Source organism: Haliotis rubra, unplaced genomic scaffold (genome assembly GCF_003918875.1).
Source record: "Haliotis rubra isolate DU_JTF1 unplaced genomic scaffold, ASM391887v1 Scf650, whole genome shotgun sequence".
NCBI lineage: Eukaryota > Metazoa > Mollusca > Gastropoda > Lepetellida > Haliotidae > Haliotis > Haliotis rubra.
This window is the reverse complement of record NW_025767358.1, coordinates 528,621-554,070: the sequence shown is the minus strand read 5'-3', so window position 1 is coordinate 554,070 and position 25,450 is coordinate 528,621. Positions and strand designations below refer to the sequence as shown.

The window sequence follows — 25,450 nt, the reverse complement described above, 5'->3', positions numbered from 1 at the left end:
CCATGGGTGCCAATCATGCTCTCGTTACAGGTCCGTTTCTTTATGCATGTGAGTTATTAAATGTCAGCTCGTCTTGGCAACGTTTGAGCTTAGTTATATGATCTGTTATCGTTATTGTTCAAATAGCAGATTCTTTTCCACCGAATCCAACTCCTTACCAATTCAGGAGACCAGTGCTAACACTTCATATCTTGATCCACATGGAGGTGAGCACAACTGATGCTTATAGGGGATGCCTATAAATTTCTCTTCTAAATGGTTTTCCCCAGACGTTTTATGTGGAGGTTAATCAGTGAGGTAGTCCAGTATTTAAGTTGTTTTCCACAACTTTCATTTTTGACGTTTTCTCTTGAATCTCTGAAGACAGATAATTTGTAACTATGTGCATCCCAGTTTCATTTACAGAATGAATCATGGATCAAGAAATGATGATTGTCATGCGGGATAACGGTTTGCAATCTTCAATCAAACTGGGATACGATGACATGTTTCAGCCAAGTCAGTGAGCCTGATCACCCGATCCCGTTAGTGGCCTCTTCGGACAAGCATGGGCTACTGAAGATCATGAATACTGGGTTCCCGAAATGATTGAATTTTGGTACCATATTACCATTATTTACGGCAGGTAAATGGTCAGCTAGTAAGTAAGGAGTCACACATGGGAGTGAGTGAGTGAGTTTAGTTTTACGCCGCACTCAGCATTATTCCAGATGTATGTCAGCAGTATGTAAATATTCGAGTCTGGACCGGACAATCCAGTGACCAACAATATGAGCAATTGGGCACATATGGAACACTATGGGATGTTTTTGAAATCTTTCAGTGTAAACTTTGTGAGAATAGTTGCACATGAGAATTATGACCTTGGGTACATGACACGATATACTTTCCTTAGATAATAAAGCAAGGCTATCTCAACACAAACTCGAATCTGCATCTTTTTAACTGAAGTGAACTGTTGGCGCACCTGTGAGTAGTATCTTCAGACTGTGTCTGTTTGTGCTTGTATGAACCACACTATTCCAGTTTCTGTTGGTGGACATTGGATAATCGAGTCTGGACTGGTCATCGAGTGACATGAGCTACGGACAACGCTGGGGTATGGCGACATACTAAAACCATGATATCCATGATTGCCAGATGCATGATGTGACTTCTCACGGTCATTTCTAATTTGGGATCCTATCGGTAAGTGTGGGCATGGGGGTTAGGAACGGTGTTGAAACTTACAGCGTCAACCTTAAAAGACCCACCATGTTTAGTCAATTTGAAGAAAATAACCCTCAATGTAAACATGGTGTCTTCTGTATGAATACGTAACCGGGGAAGTGCGTGGATGTATTTTCGGGGTGAGAACGTTTATTCCCGTTTTCTATCAACACTCACATCACCACATATCAGACTTGTAGATTCCTGGTTTAGAATATTCAGCCACATGTGCTTGTAAGGGAGAGTTATTAGTATTGGATGGTTGGTTGGTAGTTCATCACTCAATGTTAGCGTGGGAGGGCGATCCGGGTTAGAATTGACCTTCAGTAACCCATGTCAACGATGGAGAATAATTGTTCTCGAGTATCAACAAAACAGATTCCATTGGGTGTAAAAGCCAAATTAAGGTTGCACATTAGACACATGGAACACTAACAACAAGTCTTGACGCTGTGTGTGTTCGCACAAACGGTAATCATGTCCTGCTGTACGTTTGTACCCGGAATATCCGGGTTAGAATTGATCTTCAGTAACCCATGCTTGTCGTAAGCGGCGACTGAAGGGATCGGGTGGTCAGGCTCGCTGACTTGTTTGACACGTCATCGGTCATTTATCAGATCCACCATTACTGGTTCCAGGACTATTTCATCCAGAAAGGTTTCAAATTTGAATAGGAGAAACAAATACAATTTCAATAGCTCAACAGGTGTCAAAATGTAAGAAATTCATGACATTTTCGATGTCCTTTCGTTATTGATAAACCCGTGAAGATCCGGGTTAGAATTGATCATCAGTGACCCATGCTTGTCGTAAGAGGCGACTGAAGGGATCGGGTGGTCAGGCTCGCTGACTTTGTTCACGCATGTCATCGTATCTCCATTGCGTAAATAGATGCTCATGCTGTTGATCACTGGATTTTCTGATCCAGACTCAATTATATACAGACCGCTGCCACATTGCTGGAATATTGCTGGGTGCGGCGTTAAACAACAACCAACCAACCTTCCGTGTGACACATTTGTATTTGTTTGTTAAAAAATAGTTCACGTATCTGTCAACCTTGACAGTAGACACACACTGTATGCCAATATCTGTAACTACGCATGCAGCTCACATGTGCATGCTGTCAAGTATCTTGTACAAAACGATATTGTTAGTGGCTGTACCCTCAAAGGGGATTTAAGTAGCGTAAAATTATTGTCCTCCTGAGAGGGTACGTAAGTCCCGGAAACATTTACCAGCTGTTTTAAATGTAGTATTCTTGTCATTTTAATTTTAGCTGAATTTGACTTCAATCGCCAGCGGCTGAAGGGATCATATGAATCCAACTAGGGTCCATGCAGGTAGCAAAAGTACTGTAAGTCCCCATGGTCCCTAGTTTGGCGATCTACCTTCAGTTGTTGGCGATCTATAGCCAGTTTTTATATTGTTTTGTCCAAATAGTGCTATTAAAGTACTGTCGGAAATGCTAGAAAAATGCTTTTTAGCCTTAATATCTTTAGAAAGGTGATAAATGTATTATGTTGTCAATATATCAACTCACCTATAGTGTACCTAATTTTTATTTCAATTGATTTAACATTCCCATGCATTTAAAGGGCAGTTTACAGGAGAGAATTTGGTACCAACACAGCAACTTAAGATTTTTTCAGATTTCAACAACAGAAATCTGAAATAGTCTTTACATTTATGCTAATAATACAGGTGGTGTAAAAATATAAATTAACGTTTTTCTTAATCAAATAAATGTTGAATGTTTGTGTTACTTTACTTAATTATCGTTTATTTATTGAAGAAATATTAATATAAATGTTAAGTCTTGATAAATATGTTTCCCGTCATGCATGCACATCTTTATCACAGCGTCCACGGCACCCATGAAAGGCCACCTCCTCGTGGTGGGTGCTGGGTCACGCTAAGCGCCTTTCAACCCCCCGTTGGGGACCCGGGGGGGGGGGGGTATTTTGGTCCACCAACCCGTTTGCCGTGGGTTGCGCCCCTGTGTCGGTGGAGGACGGGAGTCTGGTGGTTGAGGGCAAGGGCTCCAGGAACAGCGTTCCTTTGCCCAATACACCACTTCGACCTTTACTTCACCTAGACGGGTGGTAGAACTGGCCCGGTTCTATCAACCGGCTGGTCATGCTAAGCCCTGTACATGTACATTTTGTTGCACCAAATTTGAAATTCTTTAAAACTTTTGTCAGTTGTCTTAGCTTCATTAAAATATATTTGAATCTTGATTGTTCAACTCCAATTTCGTAATTTGCCTTGAGTCCTATGTCCAGAAGGCAGTGGCTCATGGGCCAATCTGGTGGAATAACTCACTTGTTGATTATTCTGCTTGAGTATATCATCCGGGTATCCTTGGTGCTGCAGGCTGGAAACCCGCCTGTTTTAGCATTGTCCTAGTGATACTCCGTGGTGGGTGGGGACCCCGGATGACGAATCAAAATAAACTCAACATGGAATACCAAACCCCAAACAAAAAAACGAAACGTCTACTCGACAATGATGACAACGAACAACGACCCTCGAAATCCATTGATTACTGGCCACGTTTTCTGATTCTTGAGACTCTTGATCAGACTCCTTTAAAGCTGAATCCGTTTGCGATATCCAAGGGTGTCCACGGAATAGCAGGAGAAATCAAAGGCGTGAAACGCTTGCGTTCAGGATCTCTATTGCTCGAATGTAATAGAAAACAGCAAGCAACCAACCTGCTGTCCACTGAAATGTTTGTTGGAATTCCGGTTAAGGTCTCTGCACATAGAACTCTGAACACCAGTAAAGGTATTGTAAGAGATCGAGATCGTCTATTTGCAGATATGACTGAACTTGACATCGTATCAGAAATGAAGGATCAAGGAGTGATATATGTAAAAAGATTTTCAACCCGGAAAATAATGAGACTGTTTCAACTAACACATATCTTTTTCGTTTTCTGCGCCGAATCCACCAAAATCAATCAGAGCAGGTTACTGTAATGTTAACGTTGATTTGTACATCCCCAAACCTCTGCGGTGTTTTAAATGCCAAAAGTATGGACATGGTGTGAACACTTGCACATTGTCTGTTACATGTGCTCACTGTGCTGAGAATACACATGTGACAGAAGATTGTGACAGTAGTTCCAAAAAATGTGCAAACTGCCACGGTAATCATTCAGCCTTTTCTAAGGATTGTCCCATTTGGAAAAAACAGATGGAGATCAACAGAATTAAATTCACCAATAATATCAGTTTTGCTGAAGCTAAAAGTTGACACAGTCAACTGATACTACTGAAACCTATGCAGCCATCGCCAGGAAACCATCAGAAACAGCCCCAAAAGGAAACACTTCAACAGTTATTACTTTGTCACATGCCTGTCAAACAGACTTGACATGGATCAGCACGGACACTCCGGAACTCTTTTCCCCTGAACAGTCAACACAGACCGCAAATTCACTTCCTGATCAGCAGAACCTCTCTCAGCAACAATCTCCTATTTCACTCACTCGAACTCAACCTGAGAAAACTGAAAAACAAACAGGAAAAACAAAAGTCAAACCAAGGTCAGAAACTTCTAGCACAAATAGAGCCCCTAAGGGGTCAGACAAGATCAAATTATGTAATAAGTTTGGGTCATTAGAAGATATGGATGTGTCTGATAACATCCATCCTCGGGCACATAGCTCGTCGCCTTCCAAGAAAGTGCGGGGTAGATCCCCAATCAACCCACCAAAAAGTTAATGTCTTCCAGAAATATAGTACAGTGGAATTGTAGAGGATTAAGAACTAATTTAAATGAGTTACATTTATTAGTTCAAGATCTGGCACCATCATCTTTCTGTCTGCAGGAAACCCATCTGAAACAGACAGATACTTTTAATCTACGTCAGTACGTTGCATATCATTCCTTCTCACCTCTGGGTGATAGAGCCACTGGTGGATCATCAATCCTTGTTAAGCAGAATATTATTCACAGCCCTGTCCCACTTACAACTAATCTTCAAGCCGTTGCAGTGAGACTTACACTTCATGTTGTCTTTACATTATGCTCTCTGTATATTCCGCCTTCTTCAACACTTCGCCTGACTGATCTTCAAGACCTCTGTGATCAACTTCCGAAACCCTGTATTATAATGGGTGATCTTAATGGCCATAATCCACTCTGGGGCGGTACAAATACTAACACTAAAGGTAAAATACTGGAAGATTTTATCTCAAATAATGACATGTGCATATTCAATGATGATTCAAGCACGTACCTGCATCCTGCGACAGGCACCTACTCTTCTCTGGATTTGTCTCTTGCAGACTCAAATCTACTTAATGAATTTGATTGGTCAGTACACAACGACCTCTGTGGAAGTGATCACTTTCCAACGATACTATCAGAAACTTCTCCAACTGATTCTCCATCTTCTACAAGATGGAATTTTTCGAAGGCAGACTGGCCCTTATTTCAAACTTTATGCACATCTAAACTAAGACCCGAATGTTTCAGTGATATTGCTGATCCTATTCAGGTATTTTCTGACGTTTTAAATGTAATAGCTGATGAGTGTATACCAAAGTCCTCTACAACCTCACATGTACGAAAGCCATGGTTTAATGCAGACTGTAAAAATGCTAGAAAAGCGAGGAAAAGGCAGAGAAATATTTCCGCCATCACCCAACTGTCCACAACTTGAATAAATTTAAAATACTGAATGCAAAAGCACGCCGCACCTTCAAACAAAATAAACGGCAATCTTGGAGGAACTATGTCTCCAAAATTAACTCACGAATGCCAATGTCCAAGGTATGGAACATGGTTCAAAGAATTAAAGGCAAAGGTTCAAAATCTGCTGTTCACCATCTTAAAGATGGTACTAATTTAATTACTGACAAATCTCAAATTGCAGATAAAATTGGCGAAACTCTTGCCAAAAATTCTTCATCGGCAAATTATGTCCCTGGGTTTCAGAGATATCAGAAACAACAGGAAAAGACAAAACTTAATTTCGAATCAAATAATGGTGAAGACTATAATGAACTGTTTTCATTACATGAGCTATATACAGCTCTTGAGCAAGCTCATGACACTGCAGCGGGTGATGACAACATTCATTATCAGCTACTGAAACACTTGCCTGAGCCATGTCTGGTCACACTTTTAGACTTATTTGACAAAATATGGACGTCTGGAAATTTTCCTCCCTCATGGCGTAATGCCATTGTAGTCCCTATTCCAAAACCTGGTAAGGATCATACAGATCCGTCGAATTACAGACCAATATCTTTAACTAGCTGTGTCTGTAAAACCATGGAACGTATGGTGAATAATAGATTAACATGGTATCTTGAAACCAATAACCTGATAACAAATATTCAATGCGGTTTCAGGAAAATCGTAGTACCATTGATCATTTGGTACGCTTAGAATCCTTTGTTAAGAATGCTATAGTAAATAAACAACATGCTGTATCAATTTTCTTTGATCTTGAGAAAGCTTATGATACGACCTGGAAGCATGGCATTTTGAAGGATTTACATGATTTCGGTTTAAGAGGCCGTTTGCCTCTTTTTATAACACAGTTTTTAAAAGACAGACAATTTCAAGTCCGAGTGGGTTCAACCCTGTCTGATCATTATAATCAGGATCAGGGTGTCCCTCAAGGCAGTATTTTGTCTGTCACTTTATTTAGTATCAAAATCAACAGTTTATCCAAGGTTTTAAACGATTCAATCGATGGATCACTTTTTGTGGATGATTTTAATATTTCTTGTCGTGGTAAAAATATGCATACTATTGAACGGCAATTGCAGTTGTGTTTAAATAAAATAAATAAATGGTGTCTTGAGAACGGCTTTAAATTTTCCAAGTCCAAAACTAATTGTCTACACTTTTGTAGAAAATATAAGCCGCATGAAGACCCAGAACTATCTTTAAATGGCACTCCCATCAAAGTTGTGAAGGAGGCCAAGTTCTTGGGTCTAATTTTTGACTCCCATTTAACCTTTTTGCCGCACATTAAATCTCTTAAAGCTAAATGCCTGAAGGCCCTTGATTTGTTGAAAGTTGTTTCCAACTCAAAGTGGGGGAGGGGATCAAACTACCCTCCTCCACCTATATCGATCATTGGTACGATCTAAACTTGATTATGGTTCGATCGTATATGGCGGAGCCTGTAACAGCAACCTTCAACTACTAGATTCCGTTCACCACCAAGGTCTAAGACTCTGTCTTGGATCATTTAGAACTTCTCCAGTTGATAGTCTATACGTTGAAGCGGATGAGCCTTCTCTTACACAACGTCGTATAAAATTGTCTTTACAATACATTACTAAACTATATTCTAGCGAGTCTAACCCTGCATTTAGCTGTGTTTTCAATCCCCTCTTTGAGGATTTATACAACAAAAAAACCTTCTCTTGTTCCGCCTCTTGGGCACAGAATTAAGCCATTCCTGTCTGCTGCCGGCATTGAGCTAGAAAATATAGCTCCTTCCCGTCTTCTTTCTTCTCCTCCTTGGCAATTGGTTAGGCCACAAGTGGACCTAACACTCACTAAATTTAAAAAATCAGAAACTAATGATCTACAGTATAAACAAGAATATAATCAATTAAAAAGTAAATATAATACATATAAATCCTTATTCACAGATGGGTCCAAGGATGGTGGCGCGGTTGCTTGTGCCACTGTCATTGGGTCCAAAACAATCTCTTCCAGATTACCCAATGACAGTTCAATTTTCACAGCAGAAGCAAACGCAATACTAACAGCTCTTAAATATATTAATAAACACCGTAAATATAAACAATATATAATCTTTTCAGATTCTCTTTCTTGTCTTCAGGCTATTAAAAATCTTTCTTGCAAACATCCACTTTTATTAGAAATTATTGAATTGTACAATGAACTTGCTACTGGCCAATGCGACATCGTCTTTTGTTGGTTACCCAGCCACGTTGGCATTTCTGGGAACACAATGGCTGATATTGCTGCTAAGGCAGCCCTTAACAAATCTGTGACACCACTTCTGATCCCATACTCTGATTACAAAGCTGCTATAAGATCTTATATCCGTGATCTGATGCAAAAGAAGTGGGACACCCAAGTAGGTATCAATAAATTACATGCAATAAAACCCTATATCGGTTACACTTACTTTGGTTGTCAGTCCAGATTTGAAGAGGTCATTATGCGACGATGTCGCATTGGCCACACTAGATATACTCACCAATATTTATTGAAAGGCGAAGATCCTCCGTTTTGCATCCCTTGTGATGAAAGAATCACAGTCAAGCATGTCCTGCTTGACTGTGTTGAATATTCCGTCACAAGGGATAAGTATTTTAATGTCAAGACATTGAAGGATCTTTTTTATAATGTTAATTTTCATTTAATAGTTGAATTTTTAAAAAGAATTAGATTTGTGGACTGATTTGTAAATAGTTAAATATTATATTGTTGGTAGTTTCTATTTGTAACTGAGATTGTTAGTGGCTGTACCCTTAAAGGGGGTTGACGTAGCGTAAAATTATTGTCCTCCTGAGAGGGTACGTAAGTCCCAAAACATTCAAAGTCAATTTAAACTTGCCAGGATTTTAAACGTAGTATTCTTGTTCTTTTAATTTTGGCTAACATTTCTTCCAATCGCCAGCAGCTGAAGGGATGGTGTAAATCCAGCTAGGGTCCATGCAGGTAGCAAAAGTAATGTAAGTCCCCATGGTCCCTAGTATGGTGATCTACCTTCAGTTGTTGGCGATCTATTGCCTATTTTTATATTGTGCTGTCCCCTAAAGGTAAAATGTTTTAGATTTAATTACTAGTTTTGCATGTATATCTGTGATATTCTAGTTGTTTTTCTGTCCTTCGTCGGCAGGTTTTTCTAATATCTGTATATGTATTCTATTTAAATGTCAACTGTTCTCGTCACGATATGGCTGAAATATTGCCGATGTGACGTTAAATATGAACTCACTCACTCACTCACAGCGTCCACTATGGCCAACTATTTGCAGACGATTGTTGCAAAGGTTTATAAGTTTTTTGTGCTTGAAAAAGACAGAGGTAAACCTTTCATTAGTATAGAAATGGTTTAATACAGAACTTGTAGAGCTGTTGGTATGTCTTACCAACAAGTTTACAATATTGTAAACAAATCAGACAAGACAGGGACGTCTCAAAAGCAAAACCGGGACGTAAAACCATCTTTGACAACTTTGACAAGGGAGTGCTTAGACGGGCGGTCTACAAACTTTAGGAGAAGAAGAATATATATATTCTAAAGAAGCTACACCAGTGACTTCGTTAAATCTTTGGCCAATGTTCACAACTAGATTAAACTGACCGAATTACATCCATATTTTTGCAATGAAATATACTGTTGACATGCAAAACATTTATCAAAACGTTGCACATTTCTACAATCAATCGATAAGATAACACAAGTGATAGGATTCTTTCCAATGTACAGTAATTCGTATGTTTATTTCAAAACAAACACACATGATCCCTTACATAACCGATACGTATACTATACGTACACATATTCAACATTTTGAAGAAAACATCTATTGAGATGACCCTTTGCCCGAGCGTGTGCTCAGGTGTCAATTTCACCTGTCGATACCGTGCATGCTGATGACGTAACACAGGCAGTTAATGTTTGTATCAAATAACGTCCCACTACCCCTTAGTTTTTGGTATTTTAATCAGTAAAAACGCATTTTAGGGCATATCTCAAAATTTATTCCCTCGGTCTACATTAGGTAGATGTTTCTTAAAGTGATATTTGTTATTTAAGTAACTGTAATAGCTCTGAATTTTAAATATAAGTCAAAAAGCATTTTTCGAGCATTTCCGACAGTACTTTAGTTTTACTTTTCCACACTAGTTCTAGTTGTAATTGTGATAATCTATTTGTTTTACTGTCCTTCGTCGACAGGTTTTTATAATATACATCTATTCCATTTCAATGTCACATATGTTTTCGTCACGATAGGGCTGAAATATTGCCGATGTGACGTTAAATAATAACTCACTCACTCACTCTTGTACAAAACAATGCAGGAAAACGGAACAGAGGAAACATCCAAAATGTATGCATTGTGTACTTGGCAGTTCAAGTCGTCCTCGCATCTACGTCCTAATACATAATTCCCCAGTATGGTGATCTACCTTCAGTGGTTGGCAATATATAGCCTGTTTTTACCTTGTATTGCCATCCATAGTTAAACTGTTTTAGATTTAATTACTAGTTTTAAATTCGAATCTGTGATAATCTAGTTATTTTACTGTCCTTCGTTGACAGGTTTTTTACAATTTACCATTAAGTACTATGTATAGAATTAATTGTTTTCGTCACGATATGGCCGAAATATTGCCGATGTGACGATAAATTTTAACTCACTCACTCACCTAATACATAAGCAAATAGTTGCGGGTTACTGTCAGTCAACCCGGGTGGACTGTGTCCCCAGCACCCTTCATCTTGTAACAATCGACTAAATTGTGCAACTTCTTTGAGAGGCATTTTAGAAGTTGTTTTACTATTACCATCTCAGTGTACATCAGCTCATCTATTGTATAAACTCATTCTGCATATTGTTTTAATCACTATCACTCTGTACATCAACCTACTCTGCTCAAATCACTAATTAACAATCTAATGTATATCAACCTTGTCAGTTATATATACTCACTATGCAGCCATGTATATATTCTCCATGTTACAACTTGTAGTATCACTTGCTTGATAACGGTGTTAGTACCTAAACCGAAACGTCGCACTCATTGCATTCAAGAAGTTGACTATCCATAGAACTTGGTTTTCATTCCTAAATTGAGCAACTTGATTGCTGTGAGTTGGAGGTCTGGTGTCTGCTGGCTGAGGTCACCGGTACCAGACACTGTGTTCCTTTGACCAGCACTTCCACTCCGAATCTTACGTCACTTAGCCGGATGTTAAAATGGACCGGAATCAATCATTTGACTGGTCATGCGATGTCCTGTGCTCGAAACCTTGACTTAAAAAATATGTAATGAAATATGATTTATATTTCCCTTAATTGTAACTGGTAATTGTGCGCTGAGTCAAATGGCAGAATGGTTGATTGGTCAATGTTATGTAAAACACAGCTTGTGTTTCTTCGGGTCACTTCCATGCTCCGATCGAGACATGGGCAGGATTATTGTTCTGAAGATGACTGATAAACATTTTGAAATTTGGAAATTCGGACGCGATTTCCATGTGCAATACTATAGTTTTCCCATAACCTGCCTTGTAGTTATTGTAGAGTGAGTACTTGTTTACGCCGCTTTTAGCAATGTTCCAGCCATTTCATGGCAGGGGAAATCAGAAATGGGCTTTACACAATGTGACCATATGGGGAATCAAACCCGGGTCTTGAGCGTGACGAGTGGATGCATTACCGACTAGCCTACTCCACCGCCCAAATTCTTTTAGAATATCTCTAATAATTTCATAATGAATAAACAACATACTTTATATTTTATCCACTGGAACACAACTTGCGAACATGATACTTTAAAAGATTACATATGTCCGGGACACCTCTGACCATTATAATCGGGATCATAGTCTGTGAGTATTTTAAATTGCTCTGATGGATCACTATTTAATACTTCCTGTCGTGACAAAAAACGCTGATACTGTTTACAGATTCGGGTTAGAATTGATCTTCAGTAACCCATGCTTCTCGTACGAGGCGACTACCGGGATCGGGTGGTCAAGCTCGCTGACGTGGTTGACACATGTCATCATCATCATGTCATTGCAACTGCGTAGACCGATGCTCATGCTGTTGATCACTGGATTGTCTGGTCCAGACTCGATCATGTACAGACCGCCGCGATATGTCCTGCATATTGTTGAGTGCGGCGTAAAACTGAACTCACTCATTGACAGGCAACTATATCTAGTTTTGACTAGAATCCAATCATGATGTTTATAAGAGGTTTTAATGTTTCACTTCTTTTGAAAATATGTACCACACAAAAGCCCAGAACTAATGAACACTCTTGTTGTGGTTGTAAATGAAATCAGCTTTGTATTTATTGTTTTCAGACATTATTTGACCTTTGACCACACATAAAGTACTTGGTCAATAAATATCAGATTCTGTCGACACTAAATATTATCCAAAGTTCAAAGTGGGGCCAGAATCATAAGAAGCTTTTTCAATTACAGGGAGCGTCAATTCGCTCTAAACTATACTTAGTTTAGACTCACTAGTGTAAATATAGCCCCTTACTTCCGGCAACTGTTCTAAACTAAATGTTGCAAAATATTCCATACTGTTAAAAGGAACTGTTTACACATGAACTGATGTATTGTAAAACAAATTCGTAACGTTGAAAAGATTATTGTTATGAGTTAAGTAAATGATAAAAAGCAGTGGAAATTGGCGAATTCTTAACAAAGCATTACACCAAAACGTAGGTGTTCACTTGCCCGATATTTGCACATGTTTTTTCAGCAATTCGATGCATGATCCTCGTGCAGTTCATCTGCATAAAGTTTGCAGTTGGTTCCCCCAAGTTAGTGGAGAAATCAGTCTTCGATGTAACCATATATATCTAAACATAACATATAGTGAGTGTTTTAAGTGAGTCTAAACTTTTGATGGGAAGTATAGATTATCCTGCATAGTTTTATGGGTGGGTGAGTGAGTGAGTGAGTGAGTTAGTGTTTTTACACCGCTTTTTGCAATATTCCAACAATATTACGGCGGGGGACACCAGAAATGGCTTCACGCATTGTACTTATCTAGGGAATCGAACCCGGGCCTTTGTCGTGACGAGCGGATGCTTTAACCACTAGGCTTCCCCACCGCCCCTCCTCTCTATGAGAAACACATATAAGCATAATAGACCAGGTTTATATTACCCCACCCGTTGGAGTAAGAATCAAATCAACTGATACTAAATTATAGCAGTGATTTCCGCTATGCCTTGTACCACTGCAGTCAGAAAAGCAATAGAGTGGCATAACAATAACTTATCTTAAAATATGGGAAGCAAATGATTCTTTTTATCAGCTACTTTATAATAATTTAACAAACACTCCTTTCTTTGCAGATGGATCTGAGGACGGCGACGTATTTATCAGATCCACCATTACTGGTTCGAGGACTATTTCATCCAGACAAGTTTCAAATTTGAATAGAAGAAACGAATACAATTTCAATAGCTCAACAGGTGTCAAAATGTAAGAAATTCATGACATGTTAGATATCCTTTCGTTATTGATAAATCCGTGAAGATCTGAGTTAGAATTGATCTTCAGTGACCAAAGGGTAAACTTGGTTTTGCTTCAGTGTATGTTTATGACTGAACGGCGGGGGACACTATAAATGTCCTGCCCTACATTTGTTCCCGGAAGATCCGGGTTAGAATTGATCTTCAGTAACCCATGCTTGTCGTAAGCGGCGACTAACGAGATCGGGTGGTCAGGCTCGCTGACTTGGTTGACACATGTCATCGGTTCCCAATTGCGTAGATCGATGCTCATGCTTTTGATCACTGGATTGTCTGATCCAGACTCGATTATTTACCGACCGCCGCCATATAGCTGGAGTATTGCTGATTGCGGCGTAAAACTAAACTTACTCACTCGTCATTAGTAACATGTCATGTAAACATCCACTACAGTATCTACTAATAACATGTCACCGCCACTGGGCATACTATGAATAACTCAGAGTCAGTACAAACAAGGTATTTTCAAAATGAATTTTTATTTACTGAAGTTTTCCAACAACGACTGCGACAGATGTCACATCACCACCGTTTCCATCAAAGGTCATGGTGACTGAGTTTGACGCGCGGACCTGTGATGCAGGGACCATGAACTCCCACACGTTCCATGCTGTTCTCCCTTCAGTCTTCATAGCATCAAACAGCATGTAGCTTGAGGACAACGTCTGGCCATTGAACGCGACTGTCTTGGGTTTCGTTTTGGCATTCTTGGCTCGGGTAACTCCCACTCTGAGATGAGCTGTATGGTATCCAGAGCTGGGTACAGCGATGGTTGTCTGTGCACGTCCGTTAGTAATTGGGATGATCATGTTCTTGCCGTAGAATGTATTCTCGTTGTCTGTGCGTATTCCGCCATAGTTGTAGTTGGTTTTGAACTTGTAGAAGCACGTTGATGTTGCTGGGAGACCAACAGTGCCCTGTAGTTTATGCCTGTCAAATCTGTAGTCAGCGTTCAAAACTGGTTTACTATTGTTAAACAGAAGGCATGTTTCTTCGCCTGTAGAAGGGTCGAGCCAGTTTTGGGGGAAGTCCAGTTGAACATTCTCAAATTTGCTGCCATAGTTGTGGAGAAGAACTACCAGCTCTTTGGTCCGAGGATTTGCTAGGGCAAGAGGTGACACACTTCTCTCCTGTCCATTATATTGACTTGAGACGCGGAGGAACTTCTGATCATTAACAAAGTTTTTCCAAAACGTGAAGAATTTTGTCATTTCCAGAGGATGGCCATCGATGGTAAATAAGGAATTCCGAAGGGTTGAATGACCCGGGAATTGCTCGTTTGAGAGGAGAAAGATGGTAACTCTGTCTATGAACTCTCTCATGTTCAGGAAGGTAAACATGAAGCCGTTTGGTTGGTAAATGGTGTGAAAGTCGGTCAAACCATCTTCAAAATCGGCATCAACTCCGAACATGTTACCTAATCCAAATTCAGTATTAATTAACTGTACATTTTTCCCTTTCTTGATATGAGAGTAATTTTCCACCATGTCGAGAGAAGCAACCAGGCGGGCTTCGTTTATGCCAAAGTAGGAATTGGTACTACCCGATATACGCAGATAGTTGTAGGAGTGGAAAGAGAAAAAGTCCAAGTGGTCGAGAGACATATCAAGAAACTTAGCAGTTTTCTTCCAGTTGCTGAAGTTGTTTTCATCTGCTTGTCTTAAGATCATACTGGTGTAGGACGGTCCGCATACCTTCATTCCAATTCTTTTTTTCAGTTTGTCGGCGACGGCCCTGTGGAAGTCTATATTCGTTTGTGGGTCAATAGTTTTTTCGTACCAGTCAGGTTCATTGAGGACTTCAAATATTTTGGGTATGCGTCCTCCTGTGAAGTCCTTGGCACTCTGAACCATCAGCGACACAAACTCAGATGCAGCGTCAATGTTGTTTGGGAATCCGCCATTATGATGAGACTTATCTATCCAGGCGGGCCAGTGCCTACCTGTAAAGAAGGAATATATGCAATGCATAAACAGTCAAATATTTTCATAGTGTGGTATGCCAAGACTTTAAGACTTAATGCAAAATGGGCGTTTGTAAGTAGGTAAGTACAAATGTTGGCGAGATGAAAATCATTCTACAGAAAATGAGATTATGAGTTAAATATTACTGGGATCTTTGAACAATGGAAGATTTATTGAATGCGATAATACTCGAATTCAGCCTTTGAACTGTCCCACATCTGCTCTGCAGGCAACTCTCTTTCCATGTACTTGTTTAAACGATTAAACGACTAAGGAAACCTTCTATGTTCCAGACGATGTTTTCGATCTTGGCATCCCCATAGTTTTGCATTTGTTGCATGTACCACTGCCATGTCTTTGACTGGAGTGTATGGTCCTGGAGATACGTTGGATTAGGATAGCCTTTGCGGCTAGGGTTTTCTGGCCACTGAATAAAAGATGATAACTTAGTATAGTTTTACCACTTTTCTCCATGGAAGAATAAATGTTCATGTCGCATGCGGTCCGTGAGAGGACACGTTCTGAAATTATTTGTGACTACTATATATTGTCAAAACATTGTAATACAAAGTAGTGCAAATTAATAACATATTGCCTTGACACACATAATGCACATATAGTTTTGTTCTGAAATTGCCAGATATGAGAAATGTATGCCCTTGCCTAAACAGTATCAATGGACGCAGGAACAGATGTTACATATCAAGGGTCACAGTAATGAGTGACCACTGAACACTTTCTGTGTTTACCTGGCTATTAATACGCTGACACATAACTTCAACTGAGTATGATGTGCAGGTGTGATTTGAAACAAAGCTTTCCAGCCAGAGTCGCATTACAAAAGTATGTCTGGACCAGATTGTTCAATGGGTGAAAGGATGCTCAACTATCTGCTCTGTGGAAATACGTGACATGTACAGATGCATTCTCCAACTGCATCCGTTCAATTTCAAGGTAGGAAGAAATACGGCTACTTGCATTACGTTATGTGTTACTCATGAATCATACAATTTCTTAAAATAGTTTCAAAATGTATGCCTCTTTCTGTATACTACCCGTGAAGCTCTGTTATAGAATTGGTCTTCGGCAACCCATGCTTTTCGCAATAGGCTACTAACGAGATCCGGTGGTCAGGCTCGCTCACTTGGTTGACATGCGTCACCGTTTCCCAGTTGTGTAGATCGATGCTCATGATGATGAACACTGGATTATCTGGTCCAGAGTCGATTATTTACAGACCGCAGCCATGTAGCTGAAACAATGCTGAGTGCGGCGTTAAACAATAAAACAACCAACCAATCTTCCTGCATACGTACATTTGGAAAGAGATTTGCTCTCAGGTCCCTGTTCACCCACCGCCCGGGAGATGTGTCGATGGCTTTCAACTTTGGAACTAAGTTCAGCTGGGAGAGCCCATTAATCTTGTTCCATCTTTCAGGTTCGTAATTGACACGTCCACCCTGGGCGAGCCACTCGTTGTAGATTGTGACGGTTGTGTCAGAGAACGCCGATCCCCACAGAAACAAGGTGCACAGAACCTGTAGCAACATTCTGCTGTGGTATTTTGATAATTCTGTTGACTAACATGGCTTTTATATGTTTGATTCATGACTGCAATCTCCATGTGTCAGATCTCAAGTTATATTTAAAGCATATGTGAGATAAGAGTTTGCCAAGTTAGTGATAAGGAAATACTAGTATATGCCTCAACAGTGTTCCAGTTGTCTGTCATAACAGCTGCATATCATGGACATGATTTTTATTTTCTGTTAACTGACGCAAGTTACTTTCGTAAATATAGTGAAAAATTTAAAGATATATATAGTGATCTTAACTTTATTCTGGCCCCGGTGAATATGAGCCGATAATATTTTAATGCAGACTACATTTTATGGTACACTGCCTCCGTGGTGTACTGGTTAGAGCATCTGCCTGTAAAGGGGAAAGTCCCGGGTTCGATCCCCGGCTGCGTCATGCCAAAAGACATTAAAATATGGTGCTTGTTGGTCCCTGTCTGGCGCTCGGGGTACAACAAAGACTGGTCGGCTAGGAGTCGGTATAATGTGTCTGAGTGGGGTCTTCATGCCTAACTGCAGCATGGTATCTCACTGAGCTTGCACTATAAAACCAGCTTAAGTCTGGACTAGTACAAGCAGTCACACATACACATGCATAGACGTCGTCATATGAGCGAAAAAACTCTTAAGTACGACGTTATACCCCATTTAAACCTCACCACTATATTTTATGCATCTGTGAATTCATCACTTTCCCTTTATCTGTCACACTCTTTAGTATTAAAATAAATAGTCTGTCAAAGGTTTTAAGTGATTCAATCGATGGATCTCTTTTTGTGGATGATTTTAATATTTCTTGCCGTGGTAAAAACATGCGAACTATTGAGAGACAGAATTATCATTAAATGGCACACCCATCAAAGTTGTCAAGGAAGCTAAATTCCTTGGTCTCATCTTTGATTCGCATTTAACCTTTCTGCCACATATCAAAAATCTAAAAGCCAAATGCCTGAAGGCACTCGACTTGTTGAAAGTCGTTTCCAGTTCAAAGTGGGGAGGGGACCAAACCACCCTCCTTCATTTGTATAGATCACTGGTCCGATCGAAACTTGATTACGGCTCTATCGTATATGGTGGGGCCTGTAAAAGCAACCTCAAACTACTTGATTCTATCCATCACCAGGGTCTAAGACTTTGTCTTGGATCTTTCAGAACCTCTCCCATTGACAGTCTCTACGTTGAGGCCGATGAGCCATCTTTAAAACTTCGCCGTATCAAATTGTCCCTACAATATATCACAAAGTTATATTCTAATGAATCCAATCCTGCTCACACTTGCGTTTTTAATCCTCTTTATGAGGATTTGTATAATAAAAAACCTTCACTTGTTCCACCTCTTGGGATAAGAATCCAACAATATATTTCTGCTGCTGGCATTGAGTTGGAGAATATATCTCCTTCCCGTCTTCTTTCTTCTCCTCCTTGGCAATTAGTGAGGCCACAAGTTGACCTAACACTGACAAAGTTTACAAAATCCGAAACTAACGAATTACAAGAATATAATCAATTAAAAAATAACTATAATACATACAAATCCTTATTTACAGATGGGTTCAAGGATGGTGGCGCAGTGGCTTGTGCCACTGTAATTGGGATCCAGAACAATATCTTCTAGAATACCTGATAACAGCTCTATATTTACAGCAGAAGCAAACGCCATCTTAACAGCTCTTAAATATATTGAAAGACATCCCAAACATAAACAATATATAATATTTTCTGACTCTCTTTCTTGCCTTCAGGCGATTAAAAATCTCTCTTGTAAACATCCACTTTTAATTGAAATAATCGAATTATATAATGAGCTTGCTACTGGCCAATGCGACATCGTCTTTTGTTGGTTACCCAGCTACGTTGGCATTTCTGGGAACACGATGGCTGATCTTGCTGCCAAGGCAGCACTCAACAAATCTGTGACACCACTTCTTATTCCATATTCTGATTATAAAGCTGGCATTAGAACTTACATCTGTGATCTGATGCAAAAGAAGTGGGACAACCAAGTAGGTATCAATAAATTACATGAAATAAAACCCTATATCGGTTATACCTACTTGGGTTGTCAGTCCAGATTTGAAGAGGTCATCATGCGACGATGTCGCATTGGCCACACTAGATACACTCATGCATACCTATTGAAAGGTGAGGATCCTCCGTTTTGTATCCCTTGTGATGAGAGAACCACGGTCAAGCATGTCCTGCTTGACTGTGTTGAATTCTCCATCATAAGGGGTAAATACTTCAATGTGAAAACAGTTAAGGATCTTTTTAACACTGTTAATTTTCATTTAATTATTGGCTTCTTAAAAGAAATTGATTTAATGAATGAATTTTGATTAATATGTTCTGTACATATATGTATTTTAATTATTGGTAGATTAGATTAGTAACTTAGATTGTGAGTGGCAGTGCCCTCAAAGGGGGTTGAAGTAGCGTAAAATTATTGTCCTCCTGAGAGGGTACGTAAGTCCCAAAACATTCAAAGTAAATTTAAACCTACTACTCTTTTAATCGTAGAATATATGTTCGTTTAATTTATGGCTAGATTATCTAACATTGCTAATAGCTGAGGGGATGGTGTAAATCCAGCTAGGGTCCATGCAGGAAGCCAATGTACTGTAAGTCCCCATGGTCCCTAGTATGGTGATCTACCTTCAGTTGTTGGCAATATATAGCCGGTTTTTACCTTGTATTGTCCTATAGTTAGACTGTTTTAGATTTGATTGCTAGTTTTAAATTCGAATCTGTGATAATCTAGTTATTTTACTGTCCTTCGTTGACAGCTTTTTATAGTTTGCCATTGCTTATTATGCATAAAATTAATTGTTCTCGTCACGATATGGCTGAAATATTGCCGATGTGACGTTAAATTTTAACTCACTCACTCACTCACTCATCACTTTCCCACTGTGATGATACCAGGTGTTTTCCAACTTGTGTCTCCTGCCCTAGTCATAGATACAGGGATGTTTGGTAGAAGTAAAGAAAGTAAAGAAATCTATCACAACAAATGATGCGACAGATTTCGAAATGTTCAGTAAAACTAAAACGTGTTACCTAATTGAGCATACTTGAATTAACATCAAACGCGGAATCTTGACATTAGGGAAAGTTGACATTGGTAAGTTGAAGCCGTCCCACTGTTCTTTTGGTTTGTTTGTGGGTTTTTTCGTGGTGTTCTTTTTGTATTTTTCCTTGTGTTGGTTGTTGTTTTAATTGGCATAGACTCTATTCACGGGCATTTAAACTAGTAAGGTGGCCTCGCATCTCTTCAATTATTTATAGCTCATGTGGCTAAATCAGTTTAAGAGATTTTGAAACATGGTGATTGAACTTTTAGTACGCCTCGATCAGTCATGGATACACCTGAAGCTTTCATATAAATTGAACTAATTGCCTTTGTTACTTAGCCTATCCGAGCAGAAACTGTGATCTTCAGTAGAGCATGCTTGTCGTAAGAGGCGACTAACGGGATAGACTGACTTGGCTGACACATGTCATGGTATGTCAGATGCACATGCTGTTGATCACTTGATTGTCTGGTCCAGACTCGATTATATACAGACCTCTGCCATATAGCTGGAATATTGCTGAATGCAGCGTAGAACTAAAATCACTCACCATGAATGAGGTCCAGAGTAGACTTCAGATGGTGTTTAATTTAAGATGTATGTGGTAATCTATCTGATCATCACATCGGTTTTTAACAAAATATGGTAGCCCGACTTAGGATGACAGCTGGATTGGTCAGAATATACTCCAGCGTTGTTTTCTCTCTTTCAGTTGGTGCAATCGGCAAACAATCAACATCATGCACTGAATTAACCCACTCTGATGTGCTCTTTATATGCTTTGGCAGCATTGGCCATGCTTTTAAAGAGTGATCCGAGACGGTAGAGTGCACCTCACCATTCATTTAATACCTGACAACAGAGAGGTATCCATTGAATGTAAGATTGTGAATAGAGGAGAAAGGTTAGACAGATTCTGCCAAAGGGTAAACTTGGTTTTGCTTCAGTGTATGTTTATGAGTGAACGGTGGGGGACACCTTAAATGTCCTGTCCTACATTTGTACATGGAAGATCCGGGTTAGAATTGATCTTCAGTAGCCCATGCTTGTCGTTAGAGGCGACTGGAGGGATCGGGTGGTCAGGCTCGCTGACTTGCTTCGTGCATGTCATCGTATCTCCATTGCGTAAATCGATGGTCATGCTGTTGATCACTGGAGTTTTCTGGTCCAGACTCAATTATATACAGACCGCCGCCACATAGCTGGAATATTGCGGAGTGCGGCGTTAAACAACAACCAACCAACCTTCCGTGTGACACATTTGTACTTGTTTGTTAAAATAGTTCACTTATCTGTCAACCTTGACAAGTCGTGACAGTAGACGCACATTGTATGCCAATATCTGTAACTACGCATGCAGCTCACATGCACATACTGTCAAGTATCTTGTACAAAACAATGCAGGAAAACGGAACAGAGGAAACTTCCAAAATGTATGCATGGTGTACTTTGCAGTTCAAGTCGTCCTCGCATCTACGTCCTAACACAGAAGTCCCCAGTATGGTGATCTACCTTCAGTGGGTGGCAATATATAGCCTGTTTTTACCTTGTATTGCCCTCCATAGTTAAACTGTTTTAGATTTAAGTACTATGTATAGAATTAATTGTTCTCGTCACGATATGGGCGGAATATTGCCGATGTGACGATAAATTTTATCTCACTCACTCACCTAATACATAAAAATAGTTGCGGGTTACTGTCAGTCAACCCGGGTAAGCTTTGTCTCCAGCACCCCTCATCTTGTAACTTGTAATTTGAGCAACATCTTTGAGAGGCATTTTAGAAGTTGTTTTACACTATTACCATCTCAGTGTACATCAACTCATTCTGCATATTGTTTTCATCACTATCACTCTGTACATCAACCTACTCTGCTCAAATCACTAATTAACAATCCAATGTATATCAACCTTGTCAGTTATATATACTCACTATGAAGCTATGTTACAACTCTTAGTATCGCTTGATAACGGTGTTAGTACCTAAACCGAAACGTCGCACTCATTGCAATAAAGAAGTTGACTATTCATAGACCTTGGTTTTCCTTCCTAATTTGAGCAACTTGATTGCTGTGAGTTGGAGGTCTAGAGTCTGCTGGTTGAGGTCACCGGTACCAGACACTGTGTTCCTTTGACCAGCACTTCCACTCCGAATCTTACTTCACTTAGCCGGATGTTAAAATGGACTGAAATGAATCATTTGACTGGTCATGCGATGTTCTGTGCACAAAACCGTGACTTAAAAAATATGTAATGAAATACGACATATATTTTCCTTAATTGTAACTGAGTCAAATGGCAGAATGGTTGATTGGTCAATGTTATGTAAAACACAGCTTGTGTTTCTTCGGGTCACTTCCATGCTCCAATCGAGACATGGGCAGTATTATTTGTTCTGAAGATGACTGATTAACATTTTGAAATTTGGACATTCGGACGTTTTCCATGTGCGATACTATAGTTTACCCACAACCTTCCTTGTAGTTCTTGTAGAGTGAGTACTTGTTTACGCCGCATTTAGCAATGTTCCAGCCATTTCATGGCGGGGGGAAATCAGAAATGGGCTTTACACAATGTGACCATATGGGGAATCGAACCCGGGTCTTCAGCGTGACGAGTGGACGCTTTACCCACTAGCCTACTCCACCGCCCAAATTCTTTTAGAATATCTCGAAAATATAATTTCATAATGAATAAACAACATACTTTATATTTTATCTACTGAAACACAACTTGCGAATATGATACTTTAAAAGATTACATATGTCCGGGACACCTCTGACCATTATAATCGGGATCATGGTCTGTGAGTATTTTAAATTGCTCTGATGGATCACTATTTAATACTTCCTGTCGTGACAAAAAATCGTTGATACTGTTTACAGATCCGGGTTAGAATTGATCTTCAGTGACCCATGCTTGTACGAGGCGACTAACGGGATCGGGTGGTCAGACTCGCTGACGTGGTTGACACATGTCATCATCATCATGCCATCGCAATTGCGTAGATCGATGCTCATGCTGTTGATCAAAGGATTGTCTGGTCCAGATATCGATTATGTATAGACCGCCGCGATATGTCCTGCATATTGTTGAGTGCGGCGTAAAACTAAACTCATTGACAGGCAACTATATCTAGTTTTGAATAGAATCCAAACATGATGTTTATAAGAGATTTTAATGTTTCACTTCTATCGAACATATGTACCACACACAAACACATTTGACCTTTGACCACACATAAAATACTTGGTCAATAAATATCTGTCGACACTAAATATTATGCAAAGTTCAAGTGGGGCTGGAATCATAAGAAGCTTTTTTAATTACAGGGAGCGTCAATTCGCTCTAAACTATACTTAGTTTAGACTCACTAGTGTAATTATAGCCCCTTATTTCCGGCAACTGTTCTAAACTAAATGTTGAGAAATATACCATACTATTAAAAGGTACTGTTTACACATGAACTGATGTATTGTAAAACAAATTCGTAACGTTGAAAAGATTATTGTTATGAGTTAAGTAAATGATAAAAAAGCAGTGGAAATTGGCGAATTCTTAACAAAGCTTTACACCAAAACGTAGCTGTTCATATGCCCGATATTTGCACATGTTTTTTCAGCAATTTGATGCATGATCCTCGTGCAGTTCATATGCATACAGTTTGCAGTTGGTTCCCCCAAGTTAGTGGAGAAATCAGTCTTCGATGTAACCATATATATATATACATAACATGAGTGAGTGTTTTAAGTGAGTTTAAACTTTTGATGGGAAGTATAGATTCTCCTGCATAGTTTTGTGGGTGGGTGAGTGAGTGAGTTAGTGTATTTACACTGCTTTTTGCAATATTCCAACAATATTACGGCGGGGGGACCCCAGAAATGGCTTCACGCACTGTACTTATGTAGGGAATCGAACCCTGGCCTTCGGCGTGACGAGCGGATGCTTTAACCACTAGGCTTCCCCACCGCCCCTCCTCTCTATGAGAAACACATATAAGCATAATAGACCAGATTTATCTTACCCCACCCGTTGGATGGGGTAAGATGGGGACTAACGAGATCGGGTGGTCAGGCTCGCTGACTTGGTTGACACATGTCATCGGTTCCCAATTGCTCATGCTGTTGATCACTTGATTGTCTGATCCAGACTCGATTATTTACCGACCGCCGCCATATAGCTGGAGTATTGCTGATTGCGGCGTAAAACTAAACTCACTCACTCCTCATTAGTAACATATCATGTAAACATCCACTACAGTATCCACTAATAACATGTCACCGCCACTGGGCATACCATGAATAACTCAGAGTCAGTACAAACAAGGTATTTTCAAAATGAATTTTTATTTACTGAAGTTTTCCAACAACGACTGCGACAGATGTCACGTCACCACCGTTTCCATCAAAGGTCATGGTGACTGAGTTTGACGCGCGGACCTGTGATGCAGGGACCATGAACTCCCACACGTTCCATGCTGTTCTCCCCTTCAGTCTTCATAGCATCAAACAGCATGTAGCTTGAGGACAACGTCTGGCCATTGAACGCGACTGTCTTGGGTTTCGTTTTGGCATTCTTGGCTCGGGTAACTCCCACTCTGAGATGAGCTGTATGGTATCCAGAGCTGGGTACAGCGATGGTTGTCTGTGCACGTCCGTTAGTAATTGGGATGATCATGTTCTTGCCGTAGAATGTGTTCTCGTTTTCTGTGCGTATTCCGCCAAAATTGTAGTTGGTTTTGAACTTGTAGAAGCACGTTGATGTTGCTGAGAGACCAACAGTGCCCTGAATTTTTTATGTCTGTCAAATCTGTAGCCAGCGTTGATAACTGGTTTACTATTGTTGAACAGAAGGCATGTTTCTTCGCCTGTAGAAGGGTCGAGCCAGTTTTGGGGAAGTCCAGTTGAACATTCTCAAATTTGCTGCCATAGTTGTGGAGAAGAACTACCAGCTCTTTGGTCCGAGGATTTGCTAGGGCAAGAGGTGACACACTTCTCTCCTGTCCATTATATTGACTTGAGACGCGGAGGAACTTCTGATCATGAACAAAGTTTTTCCAAAACGTGAAGAATTTTGTCATTTCCAGAGGATGGCCATCGATGGTAAATAAGGAATTCCGAAGGGAGGGATGACCCGGGAATTGCTCGTTTGAGAGGAGAAAGATGGTAACTCTGTCTATGAACTCTCTCATGTTCAGGAAGGTAAACATGAAGCCGTTTGGTTGGTAAATGGTGTGAAAGTCAGTCAAACCATCTTCAAAATCGGCAGCAACTCCGAACATATTACCTAATCCAAATTCAGTATTAATTAACTGTACATTTTTCCCTTTCTTGATATGAGAGTAATTTTTCCCTTTCCACCATGTCGAGAGAAGCAG

General features: G+C 39.9%; 1 protein-coding gene and 1 long non-coding RNA gene across 2 annotated transcripts; one reads left to right on the top strand and one right to left on the bottom strand.

The window, feature by feature from the left end:
• Positions 1 to 987: 987 nt before the first annotated feature.
• On the top strand, positions 988 to 20,828 carry LOC124257193. Its single transcript, XR_006893200.1, has 3 exons — positions 988 to 1,188; positions 13,282 to 13,411; positions 20,786 to 20,828. It is a non-coding gene; the product is annotated as an uncharacterized LOC124257193 (long non-coding RNA).
• LOC124257192 lies at positions 13,922 to 16,987 on the bottom strand. Its single transcript, XM_046691212.1, has 3 exons — positions 16,742 to 16,987; positions 15,705 to 15,852; positions 13,922 to 15,403 (listed from the first exon to the last, which is right to left on the bottom strand). The coding sequence occupies exons 1-3, from the start codon at positions 16,973 to 16,975 to the stop codon at positions 13,944 to 13,946; spliced, it is 1,842 nt and encodes a 613-aa protein (XP_046547168.1). The 5' UTR covers positions 16,976 to 16,987; the 3' UTR covers positions 13,922 to 13,943.
• Positions 20,829 to 25,450: the final 4,622 nt, after the last annotated feature.

What these genes read in the sequence shown, in the direction of transcription:
- LOC124257192 (XM_046691212.1), bottom strand. Translation starts at nt 16,975, where the DNA reads ATGTTGCTACAGGTTCTGTGCACCTTGTTTCTGTGGGGATCGGCGTTC. An exon ending in GAGCAAATCTCTTTCCAAAT is followed by an intron (nt 15,853 to 16,741) that starts GTACGTATGCAG and finishes TCTTTTATTCAG; the next exon opens with TGGCCAGAAAACCCTAGCCG. An exon ending in CATCGTCTGGAACATAGAAG is followed by an intron (nt 15,404 to 15,704) that starts GTTTCCTTAGTC and finishes CCTTCTTTACAG; the next exon opens with GTAGGCACTGGCCCGCCTGG.